This window comes from Polyergus mexicanus, unplaced genomic scaffold, assembly GCF_030449975.1.
Source record: "Polyergus mexicanus isolate NDT 795.1 unplaced genomic scaffold, iyPolMexi1.0 SCAF_7, whole genome shotgun sequence".
In the NCBI taxonomy this organism is placed as follows: Eukaryota; Metazoa; Arthropoda; class Insecta; order Hymenoptera; family Formicidae; genus Polyergus; species Polyergus mexicanus.
Window position 1 is genome coordinate 9345418 of NW_027223327.1, and position 25491 is coordinate 9370908.

The 25491-nt window shown below is 34.2% G+C and overlaps 3 protein-coding genes and 1 long non-coding RNA gene across 19 annotated transcripts in view; 2 read left to right on the top strand and 2 right to left on the bottom strand.

The window, feature by feature from the left end:
* Window positions 1-10534, top strand: LOC138934454 (atrial natriuretic peptide receptor 1). Of its 5 annotated transcripts, XM_070298206.1 has the most exons (19): window positions 1-477; window positions 1672-1840; window positions 3871-4036; window positions 4526-4600; window positions 5125-5404; window positions 5707-5816; window positions 5923-6111; window positions 6255-6475; window positions 6783-7022; window positions 7287-7413; window positions 7484-7692; window positions 7856-8006; window positions 8181-8340; window positions 8431-8591; window positions 8661-8827; window positions 8918-9064; window positions 9145-9337; window positions 9497-9770; window positions 9922-10534. In XM_070298206.1, exons 1-19 carry the CDS (start codon window positions 393-395, stop codon window positions 10203-10205), a joined length of 3408 nt encoding a protein of 1135 aa, XP_070154307.1. In that variant the 5' UTR covers window positions 1-392; the 3' UTR covers window positions 10206-10534. The 5 variants fall into 5 exon arrangements, with proteins under 5 accessions (XP_070154307.1, XP_070154302.1, XP_070154305.1 ...); XM_070298203.1 differs by lacking the exon at window positions 1-477 and having other exon boundaries at window positions 1574-1840; window positions 7856-8024; XM_070298201.1 differs by lacking the exon at window positions 1-477 and having other exon boundaries at window positions 1572-1840; window positions 7856-8024; window positions 8431-8827.
* Window positions 5922-16266, bottom strand: LOC138934458 (zinc finger TRAF-type-containing protein 1 homolog). 4 transcript variants are annotated; one of them, XR_011447133.1, is made up of 12 exons: window positions 15911-16266; window positions 12747-12985; window positions 12120-12331; window positions 11560-11720; window positions 11193-11395; window positions 10987-11080; window positions 8437-10253; window positions 7834-8351; window positions 7470-7644; window positions 6781-7081; window positions 6241-6354; window positions 5922-6177 (listed from the first exon to the last, which is right to left on the bottom strand). XR_011447133.1 is itself a non-coding variant. In XM_070298216.1 (6 exons), the coding sequence occupies exons 1-6, from the start codon at window positions 16172-16174 to the stop codon at window positions 11053-11055; spliced, it is 1107 nt and encodes a 368-aa protein (XP_070154317.1). In that variant the 5' UTR covers window positions 16175-16266; the 3' UTR covers window positions 10467-11052. The 4 variants fall into 4 exon arrangements, 1 of the variants encoding a protein (XP_070154317.1); XR_011447132.1 differs by lacking the exons at window positions 5922-6177; window positions 6241-6354 and having other exon boundaries at window positions 6694-7081; XR_011447134.1 differs by lacking the exons at window positions 5922-6177; window positions 6241-6354 and having other exon boundaries at window positions 6696-7081; window positions 8179-8351.
* Window positions 15893-25491, top strand: part of LOC138934461 (uncharacterized) — a 19023-nt gene continuing 9424 nt past the window's right edge. For 2 of the 5 annotated variants that reach the window (XR_011447136.1, XR_011447137.1), the window contains exons 1-3: window positions 15897-16546; window positions 21678-21951; window positions 24377-24551. This is a non-coding gene — a long non-coding RNA (uncharacterized lncRNA). Of the gene's footprint in view, window positions 16547-16740; window positions 16945-21677; window positions 21952-24376; window positions 24552-25491 lie in introns of all 5 variants that reach the window. The other 3 variants (XR_011447139.1, XR_011447138.1, XR_011447135.1) reach the window with 3 other exon arrangements.
* LOC138934457 (EF-hand calcium-binding domain-containing protein 14) overlaps window positions 17186-25491 on the bottom strand; it is a 9146-nt gene continuing 840 nt past the window's right edge. The window contains exons 1-9 of one of the 5 annotated variants that reach the window (XM_070298211.1): window positions 25151-25297; window positions 21765-22287; window positions 21075-21309; window positions 20642-20778; window positions 20324-20545; window positions 20049-20231; window positions 19829-19957; window positions 19558-19759; window positions 17186-19460 (exon numbers count right to left, since the gene is read on the bottom strand). In XM_070298211.1, the coding sequence (XP_070154312.1) occupies window positions 19417-19460; window positions 19558-19759; window positions 19829-19957; window positions 20049-20231; window positions 20324-20545; window positions 20642-20778; window positions 21075-21309; window positions 21765-21893 (1281 nt within the window). In that variant the 5' untranslated portion in view covers window positions 21894-22287; window positions 25151-25297 and the 3' untranslated portion in view covers window positions 17186-19416. Of the gene's footprint in view, window positions 19461-19540; window positions 19760-19828; window positions 19958-20048; window positions 20232-20323; window positions 20546-20641; window positions 20779-21074; window positions 21310-21764; window positions 22288-22980; window positions 23928-25150; window positions 25298-25491 lie in introns of those variants that run through there. The other 4 variants (XM_070298213.1, XM_070298214.1, XM_070298210.1 and 1 more) reach the window with 4 other exon arrangements.

Sequence of the window (25491 nt, forward strand, 5' to 3'; positions counted from 1 at the left end):
GAAATGAGAGACATCCAACGAAAAAAGTTTTTTAAGACTCGCGTAAATTTATTTAGACCTCGCAACTCGCGTGTGCCACGATGAACGATATGTATAATATGTATAATATTTTTCTGTATTTTTTTTTTTTTTTTTTTTTGTTCGCAGATATCATGTATTTCCGGGGAGCGCGTTGGATTGCGCGTTGTCACAACTCCGTGGGACTCTGTGTGTCAACCCCTATATAAGGCTGAATCCTTCCCCGCGAAACTTTAGATGTGCTCAGCGGGCGGTCCGACGTGCGTGTGTGTGTGCGTCTCGTTTCTTTTCCCTTTTTTTTAACACGGCTCTCGCACATACCACCTGTAGATTTTTCCCTCCAAGTTCGACAGGGTCCGGCCCTCCTGCCCGTTATGTTCGCGAAAACGAGATTGTCGATTCTCGTACTGTCAATCGTCGTTGCTTCGCAATTGCCGTGGCTCGCGAGTGTGTCGCGTGGTAAGATGTTTGTTCATTCGCGAGATACATATTTCGTCGAGATATCGTGACAGGATGCGTATTTTGTCGCTGCACGAGTGTCCCAGAAAAATCCGCAATCTTAATTTTATTTAACATCAAGAATCCCAAGTGTATGTTTTATTTAAATATATTTTGTATTTTATCAAGATTTTTTTTTTGTTTGTTTGTTTGTTTGTTAAAACAACATATTTAATATATTATGATATAATTGGCGCGCATATAAAAGAAATGGATAATTTTTTTGAAGAAAATTATTTTTTTAATGTGCCTGAGATGCACGTTTCTAGATCTATAAATCAATTATTTGTCATTTTCTATTATTTCAATCAAAGTATATCTTATTCTATACTTTAGAAAAATCTTTTTCATACTAAAAGATTATTAAAAAGCGCACTATATTTAATATATATAGCAAAAACAATTTTGATATAATTTACATATCAATACTTTATATTTTGTCACTCAATGAATGCGATTATCAAGCATATTTTGTTTGATCTTTATATTGATTGATTGATTGATTTATGTATTTTCTTTTTTTTCTTTTTAAAATTTTTTTCCATCTCGATGCTGAATAAGCTCATTGGATATGCATGGCATCTAATTCAGTATTCAATGTCCTCTCTCTCCCTTTTGACGTCCTGTGTAATCGCGTATGAATAAAACGAATGTGATTTTTTCAACGAATAATAGCGACACGTCACTGACATATCTTTCGCTCGTTTAAACGTAATCGCGCAAAATTAACGCGCTGATATCGTTTAAATTCGTAAAAAAAAAAAAAAAAAAAAGCGAGCTTAAATTACACAATACTTTTCTTCAATTTATATCATTCGACAGTTTATTCAACTATATGTCTACTTATAAAATTCTTTCGAGATATTACAATATCTTATTTTTCACATTATTATTCTTAAAAGTATATTTAAGAGATTTCTCACAGACGCTCTAACGCTCTAACAGCTTTTAAGATAAACTAAAGAAATTTGAAAGTAAAATATCTCTTATATATATGAAGATGAGTATATTTATGTTTATTATATATCCGCTTTGTGTTTGTTATGAAATTCAAGCCGTTTAGAGTCAATGTTATCTTTTCATTAACCATTTAAATATTTGTCAACGTGCACATATGAAGGATTCACGTCTTTGATCCTTCTTGACTGCACACAGTGAATTACGGAAATTCTCTGCGGGTGTATAATGTGGGCGTCCTTATGGCGTCTCATCTCGATAGCCCGTTTGATCTCGAGCGATGTGGTCCAGCAGTCGATCTGGCTTTGGCAGAAGTGAATGATTTCCTGAGCGTTCACAACGTGCAGCTACGCAAAGTACAGGGAAGGTATAATAATATAAGTAATTCATATTACTGTTGTGAAGTGGAAAAAAAAGGCTCGTTCATCATTTTATACGCTATATCAATCAATCAATCGCGAAGCCACAATAGCGGAAACTATTATTAAATCTGGCCACTAAAATCAATTTAACATAATAGCGGAGTTTGATCGTTACGATAAAATGATGAAAATATCTATTGGAATTAAAAATTGGAACAAAAAAGCTCGCTCCCTCGTAATTTTCTCCTCACGAAAGATCCGTCCCTTTATAATGGATCGTCGATTCGTAATGCGTGCTTCCGTCGTTTTCATTTAGTTCAAGTATACGATTTTTTATTTTTGGTTGTTTACATCTGAGAAGGAGAAAAATATGATTGAAGATCCCGGGGGGGGGGGGGGGGAACCCAATCATATTTGTTATAGAAATATTGAAAAATGACGTTTAATCGAATATAACGTAAACACGAATAACTAAAACATATAACACGATAAATATTGTTAAATGTAGATTTTTGCATCGTGATATTTCCTCGAATGTCCATAAATTTCTTGTTTGAAACATTTCATTTTGCTGCTTATATGCATCTCTTTTGCGTCATTACATTGATACAATTGAACAGGCGTTTGCATGGAAAGATGATCTCGTCGTTTAATTGTAAATTGTACAATATTTGGCGGAGGAGGGAAAACGACGAATAATAGATAAGAAAAATTATTTATGTATGACATCTCTGCGCTATTAATCTCATCCACTTTTTACTATGTGTACATACATGTCGTGTGTGTATAATACATCGTATGTGTACATATACAATATCTGAAACATTCATATGCATACATAGGGGAGTTCTATATGTACTGCCACGCCTACGTGTATGCGTTACATAATATCATCTGTTGCGTTGGGGACTGCTATGCTATTTCGATGGCAGCGAAATACAAACGATATGCATACGATATCATTTAATTTTGCGCGATGGTGAAATGAAAATTTTTCCAATTAAAAAAAAATTAACCCTCGATAAAAAAAATTCTAGTTCTAACAATTTATCGATAATTTTAACATTTTGTATCTCTGGACAACACGATTAATGCAAATGTCGCATATTATACGAATTATCGTTTTTATCGAAAATCGCGGTTCAAACGATCCTGTCAGTACATATAAGTGCAATACTGTCAGTAAATAATTCGTGAAAAATAATAATAATATTAATAATTATAACAATAAAATAATAATAATAATAAAGAATTTGTGAAAAAAACACACACGAGCAGAAAGCGATATTTTTCTTTTCCCCATAACGCATCTCTACGCACCGCGTATAATGTTTTTGACATTCTTATTAGAACAGATCAACAGGAATCCAATCATTGGTCCATTCATCTCGGTACAATTAATTCGCCATCATTTCGAGCTATTGCCCGCGCAACGCATCTCTACGCATCTCACCGAATGCACCGTATGATCATCGTTGCTATTCGTCGCTAATTGCGCGTAAAATGCGGGATATTTGCCACGAAACGCATGCAAATTTTGCAGTTTCGCAGTTCCTCAAGGACGCGATCTGACATACGTGCGTCACATGCAACTGCACACGGGAGGAGAACATACATTTCGCATTTTCTCGCTGTCCATCCTCGGTAATCTGATCGCGTTATATGTTTGCACTTTGATATACATACAATCCATCATGCGGCTCGGGTTTGTCTCTAGATTAGATTGATATTAATCGTATGTACACAATATATACGCTTCTTTCATAATTGAAATTATTTATGATACGTGATACAATAATGTCAATATTTAATCATTTAATATTTTAGTTATAACATTGAATATCTAAATAGAGTTCTTTGAGATTTTTAAATTTTCCATGTTTTTGCAAGGAATAGACATCCCCTGGTATTATACATGTATTAATACATTGCATTTTTGGCGATAAGTCTTGATTTTGCGATCCAATTTTTGCAAGTTACATATTATGTAAACTCGAAAAATAAGTACGATTAAACAAAATGAAATTCTCTGCAGTTATCCGTCGTGCAGCGGAGCGACGGCACCCGGTTTGGCAGCGGACATGCACTTCCGGGAAAATGTGATAGCGTTCATCGGGCCGGCTTGCGCGTTTGCCCTGGAACCAGTAGCACGACTCGCGGCATATTGGAATAGTCCAATTATTACGGGCATGGGTGATCAAGTAAGTCGAATTGACTCTCGCAATTATAAATATTGCATCTGATTATTGCCTTTATGTACATTTCGTCGCGCTCGATTCGCACGATTAACTTTCCGTAAACTTTTATTTATTATTCTCTTTTCTTTTATTATTCTCTCATGATAATTAAAAGATATATATATATATATATATATATATATATATATATATATATATATCCCCAGCATATTAATGTAATATTAATCTCTCTTTCTCTTTCTCTCGGAGAAAGAGAATTGCAATGCAATCGTTTGAAAATTATTATTAAAGAAGGATATTATTACGCGCGGTACAATCATATTTTTATTATAGCGTCGAGTTTTGAATTAATTTCACTTGGCATCTTTTTATCTTAAAATATTCCGTTTTAATTTCGTCCCATATGCTTTGAAATTGAAATAAATCGCCATATTGTCGATGTTAATATTAAATTATGTGAAACGTAATTATCGCTTTCTTGCGAACCCCAAGCCTCCCTCGGAAGGTGAACTGTCAGTCACATCTGGTATCCTTGGAAGGATTCATAGATGGAAGAATGAAACGTCGGTAAGGAGCTATGAGAGAATCGCCTTATATATAAAATCTTTTTGTTTCTTTAAGTATTGTAAGATCGCCAGCATGTTGAGCATTTATGATAGTCGATGTATATTATCTGACAATCTCTCTCTCTGTCTTTCCCTTTTTAACATGGCGTCTTCTTAATATTTTCACTAGCTATGCGCTAATTACGACAACAAAGGATATAATCTAAGAAATTATTACTCTTTCGCTTGAAGGATATAAACGCACTCGTATATAATGTTACCCCTTTCCGCGAAAACTCGTTAAGCTCGGAATTATAGCAGCAACGTGTTCTCTGCGTGTATTATATTTTTCTTTCGTGATAAATACTATTATAATCCGCCAATTATACATATGTAACATATTATCATAAATTATGAGTCTTTGGCATATTTTATTTTGACAAAGAACAATCTTACAATCTAGATATTATACTTTTCTTTTGTAGTCTTTTTCACGAACAAACATTTTTCATGTCCTATAATGTATTTCTCACCTTTTTCTTGAAGGGGATTTTCAAAGACAAAAGCAAGTATCCCACTTTAACAAGAATGTCATACTGCCAATGTCGATTGCGGCTCGTCTTCTCTAGCGTGTTCAAAGAATTCGGATGGTCTCATGTCGCGCTGATATTGGACAGATCGGACTTGTTCTCGTTGACAGTAGGAAAAAATCTAGAGTATGGTCTACGTAAGGAAGGGCTCTTAAAGTTTGTGAGGGATTTGGACGGAAATTCCGAGGATGAATCATATCATCTTTACCTTCGCGATGCAAGCATGTACGCCAGAAGTAAGTGTAATCCCGCTTATCTTGCATTTACAAGATGTCTTGGAAGCTAGAATTTATACTTTTCTTTAACATTTCAAAATATGATTATAAATATAATTATAAATATATATATATATATATATATATATATATATATATATATATTATTTTAATTTTAACGACGGGATTTATATTCATTTACATAAATGAATATAAATCTCGTTGTTATAAAATCAAAGTAAGTTTTAAGACATTTTATGTTTCTCTATGAAATAAAAGTTATCACAAGAGATGTTTAATATTAACGACAATTTTCTAAACAGTTGTGATACTCAGCGTCCGCGGAACGCTGGTCAGAAAATTTATGCTGGCCGCCCACGAGTTGGAAATGACACGAGGAGAGTGGGCTTTCCTCGATGTCGAGATATTTCATGTAAGGTGTTATAGAAAGAAATGATTATCAATTCAATGTATATGTGACAACAAATCATGGAATAACACTTTTTTCATTGACATTAAAGCGACAAAACAATTTTAAGGGCTCTTACTGGGGCGATCATGATTGGGAGGTCGGAGACGAGGACGATGCCGCTGCCAGGAAGGCTTATGAAGCTTTATTGAGGGTGTCTCTTCTTCAGCCGACTACTTCGCGATTTCAGGGCTTTGCCGATAGTGTCAGGCAACGCGCGCAGTCGGATTACAATTACACATTTTCGGAGGGCGAAGAAGTGAGCCAATTGTAATAATACTTTATAGTTGAACCCGGTCGTGTGCATTAACGAGCCATGATAAATCTAAAAGTTGAGATTTTTTTTTAGGTAAAAATCTAAAATATATGTAAAGCGAAATAAATTTACCGTTTTCCCCGCAGGTAAATTTCTTCGTCGGGGCTTTTTACGACGGTGTTTACTTGTTAGGAATCGCGCTAAACGAGACCTTGGCCGAGGGTGGCGATATCAGGGATGGCATATCTATAACAAGGAGAATGTGGGATCGAGACTTCATTGGTATTACAGGCCATGTCAGGATAGACGACAATGGGGATCGTGATGCGGATTACAGCATACTTGATTTAGATCCCATTACCGGAAGGTCATTGAAAATTCAGACAATCCACTTGGCGCGGTTTTATCGCCGCACAAAAGATATATGTCGCAAAATGCAAATTTATAATTGAAGCATTTAATACTTTAATATTTTTTGTTTAAAATTACATAAAGATATTGCAGATTTATATATTAAGAAACTTTTTGTAAAAAAGCTCTTCAATATAAAATCGTGACAGATCAATTAAAGGCTAATCTAAAGTAGTATTGTACAGATAATGTAATAACGTTTTAATAAAATATTATATAAATTATCAGAGAAAGTTGAGAAAAAATTGACGTGTATCTTACAGATTCGAAGTGGTCGCTCATTATTCGGGATTAAATCGAGAATATAATTCTATGTCTGGTAAGAAAATCCATTGGCCGGGAGGAAGAGAAGGACCCCCGCCAGATATTCCAAAGTGCGGCTTTTTAGGAAACGATCCGGCTTGTACATCGAGGACAGAAGCTTACACTTTTGTAGCTTATACGAGCATAGCGCTCGCCGTGTTTCTACTCGTTGCAATCACAGCCGCATGCTTTTTATACAGGTAGACGCAATAATAGTTTTCCATATTCTAAATTCGATACACATTTAGCACAAATGTATCTGCAAAATAAAATTAATAAAAATAAAATAATGTGCATCACTATTGAAAGCTCGAACCCTCCTCTCGAGAAATAACGATATAAATAGAGATTGTTAATATTAAATATTTGTTTAAATATATATATATATATATATATATATATATATATATAGAAAAAAATTATAAAAATATTAATTGAAGTAAAAGACAAGATTTTTTCCTTAGACATTTGCGGTTGTCTGCCGACTTAAATAACATGTCTTGGCGTGTAAGACCTGAGGAATTACTTCTCGAGGTTGGAAAACAATTTTCGTCGAAGATAAATCTACACCAAGCAATGTCAGATACGAATGTAAGTAAATAAATTATAATAAAGTAATTATAAAACGTGCCTAGCGATAAACTTACAATTGAATTTGTAGAATTTTGGATTGGAACAAAAGATACGTCGCGGATCACTGATCAGTTGCGAATCTTTGCCGCCCGCTAGAGTCTTCACCACTATTGGGATATACAAGGGTGAAAGGGTGGCCATCAAGAAGATCACGAAGAAGAAGGTGGTCGATGTTACGAAGAAATTACTCTGGGAAATTAAACAGGTCAGGGATGTCACGTCGGAAAATACTGTGAGGTATTTATATCTTTTAACAATATAGAAATTCTCTTTCTTTATATTTCATTTTTTAAATAAAACACAAATAATTATCTGCGAGATTCTTTCATGAAAAGAGCATCGTTAATATAACTTTAAATCTGCCAATTTATTATACACCTTAATTAAAATTGTCTGTCAGATTTATCGGAGCTTGCCTCTGCTCGCCATCACCGACTGTTTTGATTCTCACGGAATATTGTCCTCGAGGATCGTTGAAGGATGTTTTGGAAAACGAGGCGATTAAATTGGATTGGAATTTTCGAATGTCCTTAATCCACGATATCGTCAAGGTAGAGGCAGGTGCAGAGGTCGTGTGTTTCTCATTAAATTTCTCAATATATTTTAATACTACGCTTAAGGATTTATTATTTTTATGAATTCATATAATTACGCGAAATTAATTGATTAAGACACTATGTACAAAAGCTTATGAAAAGAATTTAAAAAAACCTGTCTTCTTACAGGGAATGTCCTATCTTCATGCTAGCGAAGTTTCCGCTCACGGGAAATTACGGTCGTGCAATTGTCTGATAGACGGTCGTTTCGTACTGAAAATCTCAGATTTCGGACTTAAAACTCTCACCACGCCCTCCGATTTGATTATGGACGAGACTTATTACACTAGTGAGTCATGCCTGAAATAAAAATAATATGGCGTAAATACAGTTTTTTATAGCAAAGAGAAACGTGTCATTGTTTTATTTCCATTTGCAGAATTACTTTGGATCGCTCCAGAATTGCTGCCGTTGACGGTAACCCCTGGGAGCGCCGCGACGCAGAAGGGCGACGTTTACAGCTTCGCGATTATCTTGGAGGAAATAGTGGTTCGTGGCGGTCCTTACGAGGTAGCCAGGACGTTTATGACGGCAGAAGAGGTATGGTCCGTTATCGTTCTTCTAATCTTAATTTTATCTTCTCGTTATCTCTTATTATTCATTTTAAAGATCGTGAGCAGAGTATCTGCGTCAGAGAATCCTTCGTTGAGGCCAGAAGTTGCTCCGAAGGATTGTCCGCCGGACATACTGTCGCTGATGGAGAGATGCTGGCACGAAGTCCCCGACGAACGACCTAGTTTTCACACGATTCGCGGCACGATAAGAGGAATCATGAAGTACATTTTGATTTGCAAAACTCAACTCTCATAAAACTGTAAAATTGAAAATACTGTAAAAGTCACAGAGACCACGTGTTCACGTTTTAGGGGATATTGCGAGAATTTAATGGATGATCTGCTGCGACGGATGGAACAATATGCCAACAATCTGGAAGCTCTCGTCGAGGAGAAAACCGAGCAGTTAAGCTTGGAGAAGCGTCGTAGCGAGGAGCTGTTGTACCAGGTGCTTCCAAGGTAGCGGAACACTCTTGTCATCTTCTTCCAAAGAACTTGCGATGGCTTTTGCTCGATTGTAATGGAGCAAAATTTTAAAGACAAGTCGCTGATCAGCTGATGGCCGGGGAGATAGTCCAACCGGAGCAATTCGAGTGCGTCACCATCTACTTCAGCGATATCGTCGGTTTCACAGCGCTGTGCGCGCAGAGCATGCCCATGGAGGTCGTGGATTTCCTAAATGACTTGTACAGTACTTTCGACAATATTATTGGATTCTACGATGTTTACAAGGTGGATAAAGTCATTTAATTTCTTCCTTTTAAAAACTAAGAGTATTTTTTTCGAAAGAAAATTACTTTCAAGTATTCATATCTTAGACCTTTAAAAATAATGAGTTCTTAAGAACGCAAATTTAAGAGAACTTAGAAATGAAGATGGTACGATTCGCAGGTAGAAACTATAGGAGATGCGTATATGGTCGCGTCCGGTCTTCCGGAGAGGAACGGCGACGAACACGCGAGGGAAATTGGACTGATGGCTCTGGCTATATTAGATGCCGTCAAATCATTTACTATAATGCACAAACAAAACACTCAATTAAGTGTGCGGATCGGTGTTCACAGCGGTCCAGTTTGCGCCGGGGTGGTTGGTCAAAGGATGCCGCACTATTGCCTCTTTGGTGACACCGTAAATACGGCATCTCGAATGGAATCTTCTGGGCTTCGTAAGATAAAATTATAAGAACCATATTAATAATAATAATAATAATAGAAATATTTGCAAAATTTTAGTTTTGTAAATTGAGAAAAATCTAAACGAAAAGAATTCTATATAATTTTTTAAATAAACTTAAAACTGTAATTTGTATCTCACAGCTTTGAGGATACACGTCTCCGAAGCGACGAAAAATATCTTGGACAAGTTCAAGACGTTTGACCTCGAGCTCAGAGGAGAGGTGGAGTTGAAGGGAAAGGGTAAGGTGACCTCCTACTGGTTGACAGGTTGCTCCGAGCCCGATTCCAGGTTGGCTGTACCGAAATATCGTAGACTAAGCAGTAGTCAACCCGAAAATAATCTGAATCCATTAATCTTTCCATCAAATAATACGAACGGTCCGAAAGCGAGCAACAATACGTTCATCAACTTGACAGAATTGTAATTGATCAATATTCAGTTCTTCATAGTCCTTCATATAAAGAGTTGCAACCTGGAAACATTCAAACGTATCACGTGTTACTTAAGATATGAAAATATCCGTAAAAGTTACAAAAAAAGAGAATAGAAGTTACAGTAGAAGTTATATGCTTTTCGGCTCTGTTTTCTTCGATGTGTATAAAAACGACTTAACGCTATATCTCAATGTGAATTGGATCTACTATTGTAATAAAGCAGTTTTTAGGCTTATTACAATTCCAAACCTTTATTCGAAATTTTACATCAATAGCGTCTTATTTATTTAAATAAAAGAAACATGAGAGGCTTCTCGTAGACAGGTATGTGTATTAAATTAGTATTATCTAAGTGTGATACTGTTCATTTAGCTTCGTCTTGAAATACAAGTACATTGCACAATTGGTACATAAAATTAAGTCCGCTTATTGTCTAACAGTAATCTACATATAGCTACTCTCTAGTCTTTAGTTCTTTCTTCTTTAAATATAAAAATTTAATGTGAAAGAGACGTAAAAAAAACAATTTAACCAGATTAATTTCTCAAATGATATCTGTGCTTTTTATATATTGTGTATATAGTTGTATATATACTATACATTATATTAATTTTATATATAATTTATCTTTATCTCAACATATTACTTTGAAACATTCCAGTGATAAAAGCATCTTCAATTTCTTTTGCTAATTATTATCATTATCAAGATTAGCGCTACTATAAATGGTTATAAATCTCTGTAATCTCTATCTTTTTTATTTATTATTACATCCAGAAGACCGTCGATCGGTTCCATTTATGACAAAATCTTGACAATAGATATTATCCTTATAAGCTACTTAGACGCCAGGAACATTATTAATCTGCAAACGAGAGATTATACGTTGTACATATAAAAGGATCATATTTATTGTATTATATTGTAATAAAGTAACTGCGATATAATTCTAGCGTGTTCTAGAATCAATCATTTACCTAAAACTGATGGCCTTAGCAGCAAGAAGTCTATTGCACTCTGCTGTGTCCGGTAATGGTAATGTAAAATACGGACTTTCGTTTTCCTGCTCGGTGAACTCGAATCTGTGAATTCTCGGATGCACTTTCATATCGCCAAATGGGCCTTTCAAGATCAAGTAATAAACCGGTAACGGATAAGTGGTCTTTGTCTTTAGTATCAGCTACGAAACATATTTTCATGCTTAGACCGCAATATATCAAATAAGTTTATAATGTTTAATGGTATTGTAATAATTTTCTTAACACATTTATATCTTAATCCATATACATATTTCGTATTGCAGTTTAATAATTTAAAATTTCGTCTAAGAAATTTTTTTCATACTTGATAAGTCATGTCTCGCTCTGAACTTTGAGTAGGATCGCGTTGACTACTATTGATCTTTGCCTTCACTACCCACTGATTATTGAAAGCACCGAATCGTGAGGTTTCATAAAATAATTTATGGACAAATTCATCGGTACGATACGGCTTCATCTGTAAATCTATAAACGATAAAATTTTAGGATAATTGAAGGATTCTTCAATCATCATTCGTAGCTATAAAAAAAAGAAAAGAAAAAGGAAAACACTAAGATGCTTGCGATCAATGAAATTATTTACGAATCAATTATTGCTAGGGAAATAAAAAACCGAGAGAGAAATGACATATGTATTCACAATCAGTGTAACAAAATTTACTACAAATTATTTGTATATATATGTATGTATGTATGTATGTATGTATGTATGTATGTATGTATGTATGTATGTATGTATGTATGTATGTATGTATGTATGTATGTATGTATGTATGTATGTATATATATATATATATATATATATATATATATATATGTGTGTGTATAATTGTGTTATAATAATATTTAGCAACTGATACAGACCGTTAAAAGTGATTTTCTCGTAGGATAAAAGATCAAAGACATTGTCATAGAGCCTACGTTCTTCTAAGGTGCGGGCATCGATTTCGCGTAGAGCCTCCATCACATCCGCGCCTGTACGATGAGGATGGACGCAGTGAGTCTCATGTTCCGGGATCTCGTGATTCGGCCCTCGCCATGGACAACCGATTCTACTATATTTGCAACTAGATATCCTGCATAAGTAATTAGATATTAATGCGAATATTCGTATGTAAATATGTTATTTAATCAAAAAGGGAAACGAATAAACATAGCAGATTATGGGAAAGCTTTGCAACATGGGATTTTAGGAATGTTCTGGACAAGTTATATATTTTATGTGTGATTTTAATCTCGGATACGTATATATTAAATATAGGAAAATATTATAACATATTATAATATATTAATTTTAGGAAAATTCTTGGGAAGATAATGTTTGCGCACACAAATAATTGCCTTCTCTAAATTATATACTACGTATGTATTTGCAGTCCATACTATCCCTCTGTAACTATACTGTAAAGATCAGTTATAAGATTAGAAATATGTATTAAGACAAAGAATCCCATACAATTTTTTTTCGTAAATTTTCTTCTACAAATTTACCTTTCCTCGCACGTAGCCTCTTCATGGTGCTCTAAGGAATTTCGCGGAAACTCCTTCGCGCAATATTGACACTCTGCGGGTAACTCAGACACGGCTTTCTCAACTGCTAGATTTCGAGATGCGCTGGTCTTGCTGATTTCGATTCTGCAGTTGGGACATGTTGCCATTTCATCCCGCAGCCTGGCATCTGCGAGGACATGAGTGAAGCAACCAGCACACATCAAGTGTCCATTAGCACACTGTGAACATCATTGCAGTATGTATTATTAACGTCCTTATTTGTTTAATTACATTTCTTTTATGTAAAAAGCTAGATTTTTAAAAATCTGGCTTTTATATGGCAAACATTATATGTCTATAAAGTGTATTATTTAAAATGTATGCGTAAACTCTCTAAATTACATAGGTTTCATCGACTCTTTGCATAAAAAAACATATAAACCTATACTATTAATTTAATATATTGCAACAATAAGTCAAGTTTCTCTTTCTCATTATGTTATGCATAATATTCAATTTATTTCGTATTCTTACTTATGTATATACACTACAGAAACCCCAGAACACAATAAATCCAAATAGAACAAAAAAATTAATGCCATGTATATTACCATCATTTTGATGTTTAAACCTGAAACACAAAATCGTACGGATACTTATTAATCATACAATGTACTTATTGAGATATATATACATATATATATATTGTTTGTCTAAAAATTAACACAAATATCCTCTAAAGAATTTTTTTTTTTTCAACAGTGCCAATATATCAATGACAAAAAGGAAGATATAAGGATGATGACACATAGGACAAGTGACAAGGGGTGTATTATGCGAAATAACTAACTAATAACCTTTAAGAGTATTTATTTTGTTTTGCACTATACAGTTTGTACAAGTCTTTTTCTTTCTGTGTTCGCTTTCTCTCCCTCACTCTCACTCTCTCGCTGCTGACTATGGACATCAGTCTCGCATTAATTTAACACAGCATAGATCTTTATATATCCCTTATATTGTGTGCTCTGAATAATATATATTCCTGTCTCTCGATAATTCTCTTATAATAAACATAGTGTGTTTCATAAGTTTCCAAATATCATTATATTATATACTAAGCACAACTACACACACAGAAATCTAAAATCTTAAATACTTCACTATTTATCTATAACCGATTTAATAGTGGCACTAAAATAAACTAATACGAAGTATCAAATCCCGCGCTATTCACGACGAATCATAGAAACAAACATTATTATAAAAAGATCCTACATAAAAAGAAAAAAAGGGGGCAGTATGCAGGATGTTTATAAAAGTTTACAACTAAAAGAATACAATGGATAAGTTCTCGTATCACAAATGAAAGTATCTATGTGTGCATCTTGCACATAAAGGACTTTATACATATATATATCAAACATTAGGGATACCAAGATAGGTAATACAACTCTCGTCCTATAATACAAATAGTTAGTTATAGTCAATTATAGTCAATTAATTATATATTCTCTCTTTTATCCTCAATTTTTCACGTTCAATAATATTCAATAAGAAAAGTATTGAAGATGAAATTAACAGCGCTTTGATATGGATTTGGGGAATATCTACCAAAAAAAAAAAAAAAAAAAGTTCACCGATAAACAAGTATCGTATTGTTTGCTATTCAACTTTCTAAATGAATTCATAACTACATGTATACACATTTAACAAATTGTGAATGCTGCTGTACATTCTATCTGAGGTAACTATTTGGGAATTTTAATTGTTCTTATTTTCAATAATTGAAATTATATATGCGCACTGCATTTTATATAAAGGCACATATTCTATTATAATGAAATGTTGATACAACTGAAAGAGTAACAGATGCGCATGTAGAGAAAATTCTGTGCTTTTTCTGTTACAACACAGAAAGGTATATTCTTTTAAATAAATCCGTATAGGTATTAAACTTCTCAATATATATATATATAAAATTATGCATACACATATATATGCTAAGGTTTGATATATTAAATCAATTTATAAATATATGTTCTGAAAAAAGGGGAATTTTTTTCATATATATTTATACATACACACAAGTCAGAAAAGAATTCTTTCTCTATGTGTGTATATCAAAAAAAGAGACACATATTTCATCTCTTTTCATGTAAAAAGAAAAAATATAATACCTACCTGTAGAATTTAACATGTCTAGTAGACGAACTTTTGTCTCAACAGACATATTCATTATTCGACCTGTGTATAAAGCTCAGTTTATAGAATAAGGGACTGTACTATATCATATGTAAGGATTATTTTGTATTTATTTTAATATTATCAGTATTATGAGTAGAGTTAGAAAACATGAAGAAATCCAACTCTCAAGGTACCAAGATATTTTACATGATAATCTATATTTGGATTATTATAATAGAATTAAGAAAATTTAATTGTTGGATAAAAATAATTTAATAATATTCCATATTTAGATTCTAAGCCTCTGCAACCTCGTCGTAGCAGGAAACAAACAAAAAAGAAAAATAAAAAGATGGAAACAGAGAGAGAGAGAGAGAGAGAGAGAGAGAGAGGAAAAAATATGTTTAGTAAAAGAATAAAAAGATAAAGAACAGGAGGAGAAGATAGTTCGCTATAAATAATAAAATAACACTATGACATTCTACGTCCAGAGGTCGACGCGCTGCCGCGTGAGATCTCTAACGAGAAAATCTCGCGTTTATTTTTTTTTTTTTATCTCTTTGAGGAATGTCTCCCCCGGCACGACAAACAGAACGTAAATCCATCAAGAATGAAGCTTGCATGCGGTGCACATGGTGCACATCAATGAATGGCACGGCCGGGACTATTGTGTATTATACTATCGTTTGAAAAATCGACCGACTTTCTGCTGGTAAACTGGTCGATCGACGAGGTCGTCGAGAGAGGGGAGAGGGGAAGGGGGAGGGGGCTATATACGTCACAATTATCCTCATGAGCGTAAGAACACCGCGCCTCGATATACGGAGGCCACGTCGATTCGGACTCGCGGAGAATCTTTTCCGAAAACGGCAACGACGACGACGACGACGACGACGACGACGACGACGACGACGACGAGTATGTCGTTAGCGGGACACGCTGATCCCGGAAAGGGGGGGGGGGAGGTTGAGGCGACTTACCTGATAAACAGCCGCTCGTGGCAAATCGAGACAAACTGCGCAGCATAGGATACCGCCCAGACGGTGCTCCAACTTTTGTTCGGTTTTCGCGGCTTCGTTTTCGGCACGCACCGTCCTACGCCGCTTCTTGTCGGGCTCGGGAAAGTCCTCGGGCTTGTCGAGGTCCTCGCGTATCGGCGTCGCGTGGGCGGTGGCCGCCGTCGTCGCGGCGACCTGCTCCGAGACGCCGCTCGACGATGCAGGCTCGTTGCTCGGGTCCGCCATGTTGCTTGTTTTGGAGTTTTCCCCTGAGCGAACGCGAGAAATGCGCAGATGTCAAAGAGACGCCTGGTACTTCTCCACCTCGTTCTGTCACTCTCTCACACTTTTTCTCTCTCTCTCTCTCTCCCTCCCTGACCTGACGTAATATGATACGCGCACTCAATCTCCCCACTATCGTCACCCCCACCACCGCCAGTGTTCTCTTTCTCTCTCTCTCTCTTCTCGCTGGCCTGGGGCCTGGCGCCTGGCCCTTTCGCTTTCGCTCTTTCAGGGCTTGTGTGCACCGGAACTCCAGCTAACAAAATCGGATGTTGACTTCATCGAGCCGAAGGCCACTAATTTTGTTTGAGATAATCCTAACGATAAGAGATACAGGTAACTGTTTGCAACATGAACACTCAATAATTTATAGTTGGTTAATTAATCTATTGCGAATAAAGATATAAATTTTAATTTGAAGCAAAAAGATATGCCTTTTGGCCGTTTATTCGCATTCTATGCACACGGTTGCATAATTTTCTAAGATAGTTAAATATCTTCTAAATGAGGTTATATACATATTTCGCAAGGATTTGAACTGATCTGAACAATCCGAACTCGGCAAATAATCGGGAAGATAATCGATCGGGATGAAAGAACGTCGATTAATCGATCAATGCGCCTACGTAAGATGCAAATTGATCAGACGTCGCGCGAGATAAATGATTGCGACGCAGATCAGCTGGAAATCGATCGATCGCGAAATTCCTGCGCTTGTCATTACGGTTCGCAAGGTCAGTGATCGAGAAAGCCATGTTGCTTTGTTTATGCCGTCATGGGACTTGAACGGGGAGAGAACGGTAGGGAGTTTCAAATCACGCGCTCCATATCTAAGAATTCTAATCTTACGTTTGAAAATAAAACGCGTACGTTCCTAGTACATTCTCAATTTATACCAAAAAAAAGAAAGATTAGTTCCCGCTTCAAACAGAAGTTGAATGATCTTCGTGAAAGAAAAACAAAGTGTGAATATGTAAATATATATTGTATGTATAGTCCCTTCCACCCCTTCCACAAATACAGAATAATTGTCTTTTTTTATTTATTGTCAGAGTCTTCATTTGCATCACAAATAATATGTGTATATATATATATATATATATATTATATATTTGTTGAACGCGTGGATGCGTAACTTTGACTTTCGTAGCAATAATAAAAATGCGTAGCTCAGCCGAAATAAAGTATTAAGTGTCTGTGAGACTCGCGTCGCGTCTCGGTTTTACAATTTCGATTTCCTTTATTATTTCACGCAATTTATCAACAACAATCCGTTTACATCTAGCATTTAGCGCTCCGAAAAAAATATATCCATATAATTATCTGTCTTCGCAATTATATCAAATATAAATATACATATGTATTTTTCCTTGAAAAAAAAAAAAAAAAATTATATTTCCATAAAATAGATAATATTCACTCGAGAAATTAAAAAAAAATTGTTGCAGCTTATTTGATTCTCAAATTGAGATAGTATCAATTATAGAAATAGTATAATAAAGTAATTGTGGAATTTTGAAAATTAGAAACTGTCTTTCTCGCGCAAAAATATAATATAAATGTAAATTCTATAAATTTAGCTATTTCTATAAATTATTAGCTATTATCTGATTCGCTCTTTTATTTATTTAATTAATTTCGTGAATTAAACTTGCACGGCAATTTTGAGGATACAAAAGAAATTACATCACTTTAACCATATCTAGCTTCGTTTTGTTTATTAACTCTTTAGTATCATTGTAGCCAATTTGTCATGAATTCGCACGTAATTATTTTTTTTCAAATTTGAATCTTTATTTAACGATTTTTCATAAAATCACGAAAGATATACTATTAATAAAATTGTAAATAAGACACGTATATTTTTCTATACAAAGATTCCATACGAAATAATTACATACGAATAATCGTTAATTTTCAAGTATATGTATACGCTGTTTATACAATTGTATAAGGATTTGGTGAAAAATACTTCATTTTTTCATGTTCTAAAAAATCGGCATGCTATAAGTTTTTCGAAAAACTTATTTCTGTTTATCTTTCACGAATTACCCCCTGAATGATATAAAAATAATATTAAAATATTATTAAATTTTATAATAAATTATATAAATTATTACATAATTATATAATTATAATTATATAATATACAATATTATATAATTATAAAATTATATAAATTTATGTGAATAGTTATATAATTATATAAATTATATAGAAATTTGATCAACTGCTATATCGCTTACTATATAAAAATTATTTGCTATTGAAAGATTAACGTTCTAATCGATACATATGACTGTATATATAGCGTATTAAATTAAATACAGTGTGCTAAATTAAAAATTGGAAACCGATTCTGCCAATGTGCTTTATCAATCCCGAAAGGCAAGTTAAAGCAAGTTTAATCAATTATGCGCTTAGAATGTACAACTATTACACCCTTATCACTTTATTACACTGTTTGTTATTTGTTGATTTAATATTGTTGCATCTATATATCTATGTGTTAACATCCTGAATCACCTGTATATTGTTTTCTCTGCAATCTGGAGAATTCTATTGTATCAGAAAAATCGAAAAAGTTTACAGTAGTTACTAAAAAATTTATCATACTACTCTTTCTATAAAACGTAGAAGAGTAGAAAAACTCTTGATAGTTTTATCGTTACTTAAATATGAATATTTTTTTGCTAGACGTTATACAACCGAGAATGTTTTAGACGGCTGTCGATTTTGTACTTTCCATGGTATTTCTGAAATACCATCTTTCGTTATGTCGTATTTAATGCTGTTTAAAAATTGATATATCTAGTTATTCTCTGAGAATCTAGGTCGAATACAGAATGTTCTATTAACAGTAATGTTTTTATACGCTGTGTAATTATTGCTAGGCGTAAATAGCCTCTCTCAGGCTACGGCCAATGCTCGCAGTCTCCATCAATCATACATAAATTGCAAACACCAGTGGATTATTATTCTACTGGAGAGACACACGTGTATAATATCATAAATAGTCTTTCTTTCTATGTACATGAAATTATATAACGCACTTAATTTATTAGTATTTACAAATATACACAACTTCGTCAGATTGTGTATAAAGTAACTTCCCTCCACGTGAAAGTTTTTTCTCGAGCGCGTTTTTTCGAGAAATATTTTGTTCATTTATTCATGTCCATGTACACACTGAACCCGTGCTTCTGTCACGTTTCATTTAGAATCTTCTTCTGAACAATATCGTTTACATCTGTAAATAGGAGCAATGATTCGACAAAAATCGTCATTACCATGAAGCTATAATCGAAAATTTTACAATCGAAATCTTACATATGGCTTTACCGCACCTGTCGCGCCACGGTCCGTCTCTGTCGTTATATCGCTGCTTAACGGTTCCGATAGCTTAATTTTGTTGACTTGTTGCTGATTCTGTATCTCGGACACGGTCGCGAACATTATGCTAGTGGAATTTTTTAATCCGTTGTATGATTGTTCCAATTGCTTGAATTTACCGATTAGTTCTACATCTGTCGCGCGTATTTCGCTCACCTGCATTAATCATAATTAATGTTAATAACAATTACGATAGTAGAGTCTCTAAGAGTGTTTAATACGTACCTTCTCTGTTAATTGTTGAATTGATGCTAAAACGGAAGCTTGTTCAGAGATTTTAACGCATTCTCCTTGCAAAGACATCACTGTCGTGTTAATGGCTGCTGTTGCTTCTTGAAGCGAGACTAACTTTCTCTTCACATATGAAACACACATATACATATGATCGATATGTTTTATATAAGTATATATATACGTTATTAAATTTATATTATATCATACTTACGCGATCTTCGTCTTGATCATCGGCAACCCATTGCAATTTACTCGAAAAAGTCTTGTTAACATGCGTTAAATTATTCATTAAATGCGATACTGTAAAGTTTAGTTTATCAATCTTAACTTGCGTTTCGTCGGTGCTCAAAATTTGAGGCTTTTGAGTGATGTTCGATAATTCTAACATAGATTGCTATAAAATACACAAATGTTTAATAAATTAACTAAAATTCGTCAATGTTTCTTATATTTCCAAAATTATCATTTCTAATATCGTTTTTTTACCTTAATACTGCTGACGTTTTGTTGCATAGCGGTTTGTGCATCCTGTATCCTCACATTTGTCTCTTTTAAAGTTTTTACCGTAGCTCCTAGATCATTTATTTGACTACCGAATGTTGCAACGCTTGCTGATAGTTCATTTAAGCGTTTCGGCAAGGTAGCCATCTCGGGCGCGGTTTGAAAATACTCTTGTACTTTATGTAAGTCCTGTTGAATATGTGCCAGCTGCAAAAATATTGATCCGAAAAAGGGCATGAGTCATCTCGGCCAATATCACAAATTAATATCAAATTAATCGACATTACTCTTGTGCGGTTTTACCTGTACCGTATAATTATTTATTTGTTGCTTGAGATCAGATAGTCTAGAGAAAATAATAGTCTGGTTATTCTGAAGATCCCTCGATAACGAATGGCATTTCTGTAAAGCATCTGGTACACCTTCGCTACCCGCTATCACTGAAATTATACAAGAGAGAAAGATATATATATTATTACTAGAGAGAGACATTATAATAATATAATATAAATATTCTTTGTATGTATATGAAAGGTTCTAATTAAAAATATTTTTCATATATTAGGTAGAGAGATGTAAGAATGTGTATACACGAGTGATGTTTGAACTCGTGTTTGTTTGTATATTTGCATGTTTGATTAGATACAAAACTTATATTTTCTTCCACAATGTTACCGCATAGCTTAAATTAGTACGAAGATATTGTCATATATCTTTGCAAATGTTAGACCAGTACCTTGATCTAACTCAGTTCGCAGAGCGGTAAGCTGTTGACGAACGTCGATGAACAGCCATATTAAACTAGCAGTTGCTAATACGGAGGCACATGCCAAAAAGGCGTTGCAAGCCTTGAGAAATCCAGGACAAGCTTGACCCCTTCTACCCCTGCATTTACGACCGCCTCTGATAGAAACATTCCGGAGTATTCCGGAGTATTCCGAACGATCATCGCTGCTATCTGTTAATAACTCCTGAGAAAGATAAGAAAAACAAACAATTGAAAGAAAATAATGCTGTAACTTGCAACATTTGATATTTGCAATTTGTTATAAATTGTATTTTTTATTTCTTTCTTATAATATCCAATAATATTGATCGTTGTATCAGATAAAACGGAATATTCCTAACTTTTCTGTTATCCACTTATGTGACTCATTCTTTTATCTCAATTTCGAGCTACAATGCAAACATTGACACAAATGGACTCGAAAAGATAATTTTGCGTTTCGCGATCATTGTTAAAATCGAGATTTATACTAGTATCAAATGTATCTTTTGTTATTTATATATTTGCGAAAAAAAAGACTCGTTTTATTTGTTCATTTGTCATTGCTTGCAGATTCGGGGATTGTTGACATTTCATCGTTCCTAGATACATTCTTCTCGGAACTGACGTCTCCGAGAATTAATCTGGATTAATCATCACCTGCGAACTGCGTTTCCCCGAACTCCGACGAGATACAGCGTGCGCTGGTGCCAGAGCATCAAGCTCCTTCCGCTTCTTCATTTTCTTCATCGGCTGACGAAGCGGCACCGTCACTGCCACCGAGTCCATCTCAAGTAAAACCAGGCCGCCTATCTTTCGGAATATCTTTGGCGCGACTCGTTTCTAGGTATGCACACTTCACTTCTGGCGTTTCCCAAACACCGCACGATCGCCGCATACCCCGAGAATTATTCCTCAATCGTGATCGATCATCTCCGCCAGATTGTCAACTTCGAACAGCTGTTCGATTATCCGCACTATGTGCGCTTGTAGAAAGTCAATTTCTCAAAGTAACAAGCCCGTAGTTGCTCATGGAAATTGATCAAAAGACTTTTAACAAACCTCGCGATAAGTCTACATCTTCGTCTCCGACTTTAGCACTCTCGAAACTTGCAGTTTTTCGGCCGATGCACTTTAATTAATTTAGGATTTTCGTTGTTTGAATCTTAAACGAGGCACATACCTACGAATACATTCACTGGAGTTAATTACCGCTTCAAAAATTTATTATACTTTGCGAAGGAATCGCATCGTAATTTGTATTGTTGACAAATAATAAATGTGTAATATAATGATTGAGCAATATCGCGGCCGAAATTCGATAAGACGAAGTTTTCAATAGAAGGCAATCGTGAAAATTGCTTTCGATGGTTTTTGAGAAACGCAAGTGTTAGCGCAAGTGTCGTTGGAAAACACAATGGATGGTGAAGATAAAACACATTATACACGCAATAGATAATTCCTCAAGATAACTTCTGATAAGAGCGCTCAATTTAATAGCATGATCAAGCGGATTGCTAGGTAGAGACCAGTCGTATAATTCGATGTACGCATACAAAGCGATAAACATAAAAAAGAAATATTGAATGACTCAAGAAATATAATTTTTATTAACTTTCACAAAGCTACTTTATATCTCCAAATATTGCAATTGTACTCTGCGGGATCGCGTTACTTATTTATATCTGAAAAGCCAGATTATAATAAGCTCCATTAAAGCTTCGCGATACATCAAACTGCATCACGAATTCTTACATCACAATTCCGAAAAACGAGAGAGAAAGAAACCGGTTTGAAATAGAGATTGTAACTGGCATAATTTCGGCGAAGTCACTTTCATAATCAGACGTACGAAAACAAAGAAAAGAAACATTACATCAATTCCTCCTATTGTCACTAACTGGAATATAGATCGTTTTCACGTGATTACATCGTCCTATGAAATCCTGTTTTGCCGGAATTATATATGGATTTCGGATTATTCCAAATTTCACGGACGCGAAGCAATTAAACGTTTCACGTTCGTGTCGAACATCGCACTGACATATTTCTCGCTGAAACAGTGGCTCTTATCAGCCGGTTGATATTTTGCCAGCAACAGCAGATAAGCCGCGCACGCGATTGGAAACCTGGTTCTAAATTAAACGCACGTGACATGTGATAGGATCTTGCCGGTGTGTACGGACGATTATTGTATCTTCAAGTAAGAGAATAACAACGTTGAAATTGCTCGACGACGAAAAGGAAGACAGAGCTAACTGATAAGAGCAATCGTGACGGAACCTTAATTTATTCAAGGTTCTTTTTTTACAATACTCTTGTAGAATCGTTCAACAAACACGGATGTGAAATGTTTGTTAATTTTTAATCGCCACGCTGAACATATCGTCTATTGTCGGTACTTCAATAAAATTTATTAATTATTTACTTAATGATTTGACTATTTACTTTAAAAACGTGAAAAACACTTATTTTGTTTTTTGTCTTAAACAAAGTTATATATCCACAGCGCAAATTGTCGTTACGTCTAAAGAAAAAGAAAATTATGGTCCCAAAAAGTTATAGTATCGAAATTAACTTTAGAAATTAATTAGATAAGAGCAAGTTTGTGATGAATTATTAATACATATTATGTTTTATTGCGAGCTACAATTGTATGGTTTATTTCTATTTCGCGATTAAGAATGAATCATTTAAATGCGAGACGATAGCGCTATCGTGACATTTAAGAAGGAATTGAACGGATCAGCTACATCAAAAGTTAATAAATCTAATACATTTTAAGATTTATGAATTAGACACTACGTACACATACATTTTAAAATATAAGATTAATAATTAATTTGCGAGCTAAAGGAAATATTTGCCCTGTAGAATAAAAATTTTGTATTTTCACGAATTTTTACGTATTGTCATTATAAAATTTTCGTGATATAGTCACTATAAAAAAGTTTATTTGATATAAGATAATATTTATAATGTTGAGATTAAATTTTATTCTATAGGGCAAATTTTTACTTTAATTCAAATTAATTATTTTGATTAATATTAATTTTATATTTTATATTAATAATATCAATTTAAAATTTTTAAAGGCTAAAAGCTGCTTTATGTATGCGCAATGTCAAATTCATGAATTTCGAAATACATCAGATTTATGAACTTTTGATGTAATTATTCCATCCTGTTCCTCCTTAAATCGTCGGCATTGATATTAGAATAATAAAATTATATTCCAATCACACTAAAGTATCGAAAATTTACATTTGCAGGAAGATATTCTTTCGCTTGAAGCCATCTAAAACCATTTACTCCTATTTACGTGCGATTTAAAATCCAAGAGATTTAAAGGGTTTCTAACGTCATGGTAAATTGACACAGCCGTCTGGATAGAAAGATGTTGCGACACAATTACGACTGCGGCCCTGAACTCGATAAGATACCGAGGTGAGAGAGGAAAAAAGTAATTTTGTTCGTAGTAGACGCGCTTAGTTTTAATAGTTTATCGTATACATTTTTTGTTAAATCATCGATGAAATAAATTTAGCAAACTGAAAAAAATTCATCAATACGCGTTAATTTGCTATCAGACTGTTAAGAATAAAATAAGAAGGAATAATAGTATGAGAGCATCGTAACAAAAGATTCAAAAGCCTTGAAAATTAATATTATATTTTGGGCCCTTAAAACAAGTTTAAAAAGAGCTACATACACGATAGATTTCAATGGAAATATGCTAATTTGACATGTTTACATCGACATAGTAATTCGTATTGCAATTTTGTCGTGTAACGATAAGTAAATCATCCGGTTATACTTTAATGTCGTTAATTCCATTAATAATTCGTACATTCGCGATGACTGAATATTCTTCGTCAACCTATAATTAATCGCGTAACTGCATCTTTTTTATTGCGAATGTATCTTTTCTAGAGTCATGTATTTTGAAATTCTTATTATGCATGTCGCACTCAAAGGATGCGATAACGCATGATGACGAAAGAAAGAAACATATCTGTAACATATTACAATTGTATTAATAATACCTCTTTAATTAAGCAACTGGTCCTCTTATTGTTAGTCATCCGTTCGCGCGCCAATTACATACGAATAATTTTTATCGCGCATAATAACCGGTTAATCTTATCGATTAATTAATATGTCCTAATTACACGCGAAATGTTTCATAGGCTCTTTATAAATAAATATATTTTCGCATAAAATATACTTTCGTAAATTATACTTTCTCGCTGTCGAAAATATATCTACGAAACAAAACATAAATTTATAAACTTTTTCTAAATTTTTTTTCTACAGGCAAATCAATCAATTCCAGATTTATTAAACAATCCATTATCGACTATTAAAGTGTGTATCTGAAATACTC

Bases quoted from the DNA above. Each gene is read 5' to 3' on its own strand.
- LOC138934458 (XM_070298216.1), bottom strand. From the start codon at position 16,174: ATGGCGGACCCGAGCAACGAGCCTGCATCGTCGAGCGGCGTCTCGGAG. The intron at 11,721-12,119 runs GTCTGTATCAGT...TATCGTTTATAG, and splicing joins CGAGAAAATCACTTTTAACG to ATTTACAGATGAAGCCGTAT. The intron at 11,396-11,559 runs GTATGAAAAAAA...TATGTTTCGTAG, and splicing joins AGCGAGACATGACTTATCAA to CTGATACTAAAGACAAAGAC.
- LOC138934454 (XM_070298206.1), top strand. From the start codon at position 393: ATGTTCGCGAAAACGAGATTGTCGATTCTCGTACTGTCAATCGTCGTT. The intron at 1,841-3,870 runs GTATAATAATAT...AATTCTCTGCAG, and splicing joins CTACGCAAAGTACAGGGAAG to TTATCCGTCGTGCAGCGGAG. The intron at 5,405-5,706 runs GTAAGTGTAATC...TTTTCTAAACAG, and splicing joins TGCAAGCATGTACGCCAGAA to TTGTGATACTCAGCGTCCGC.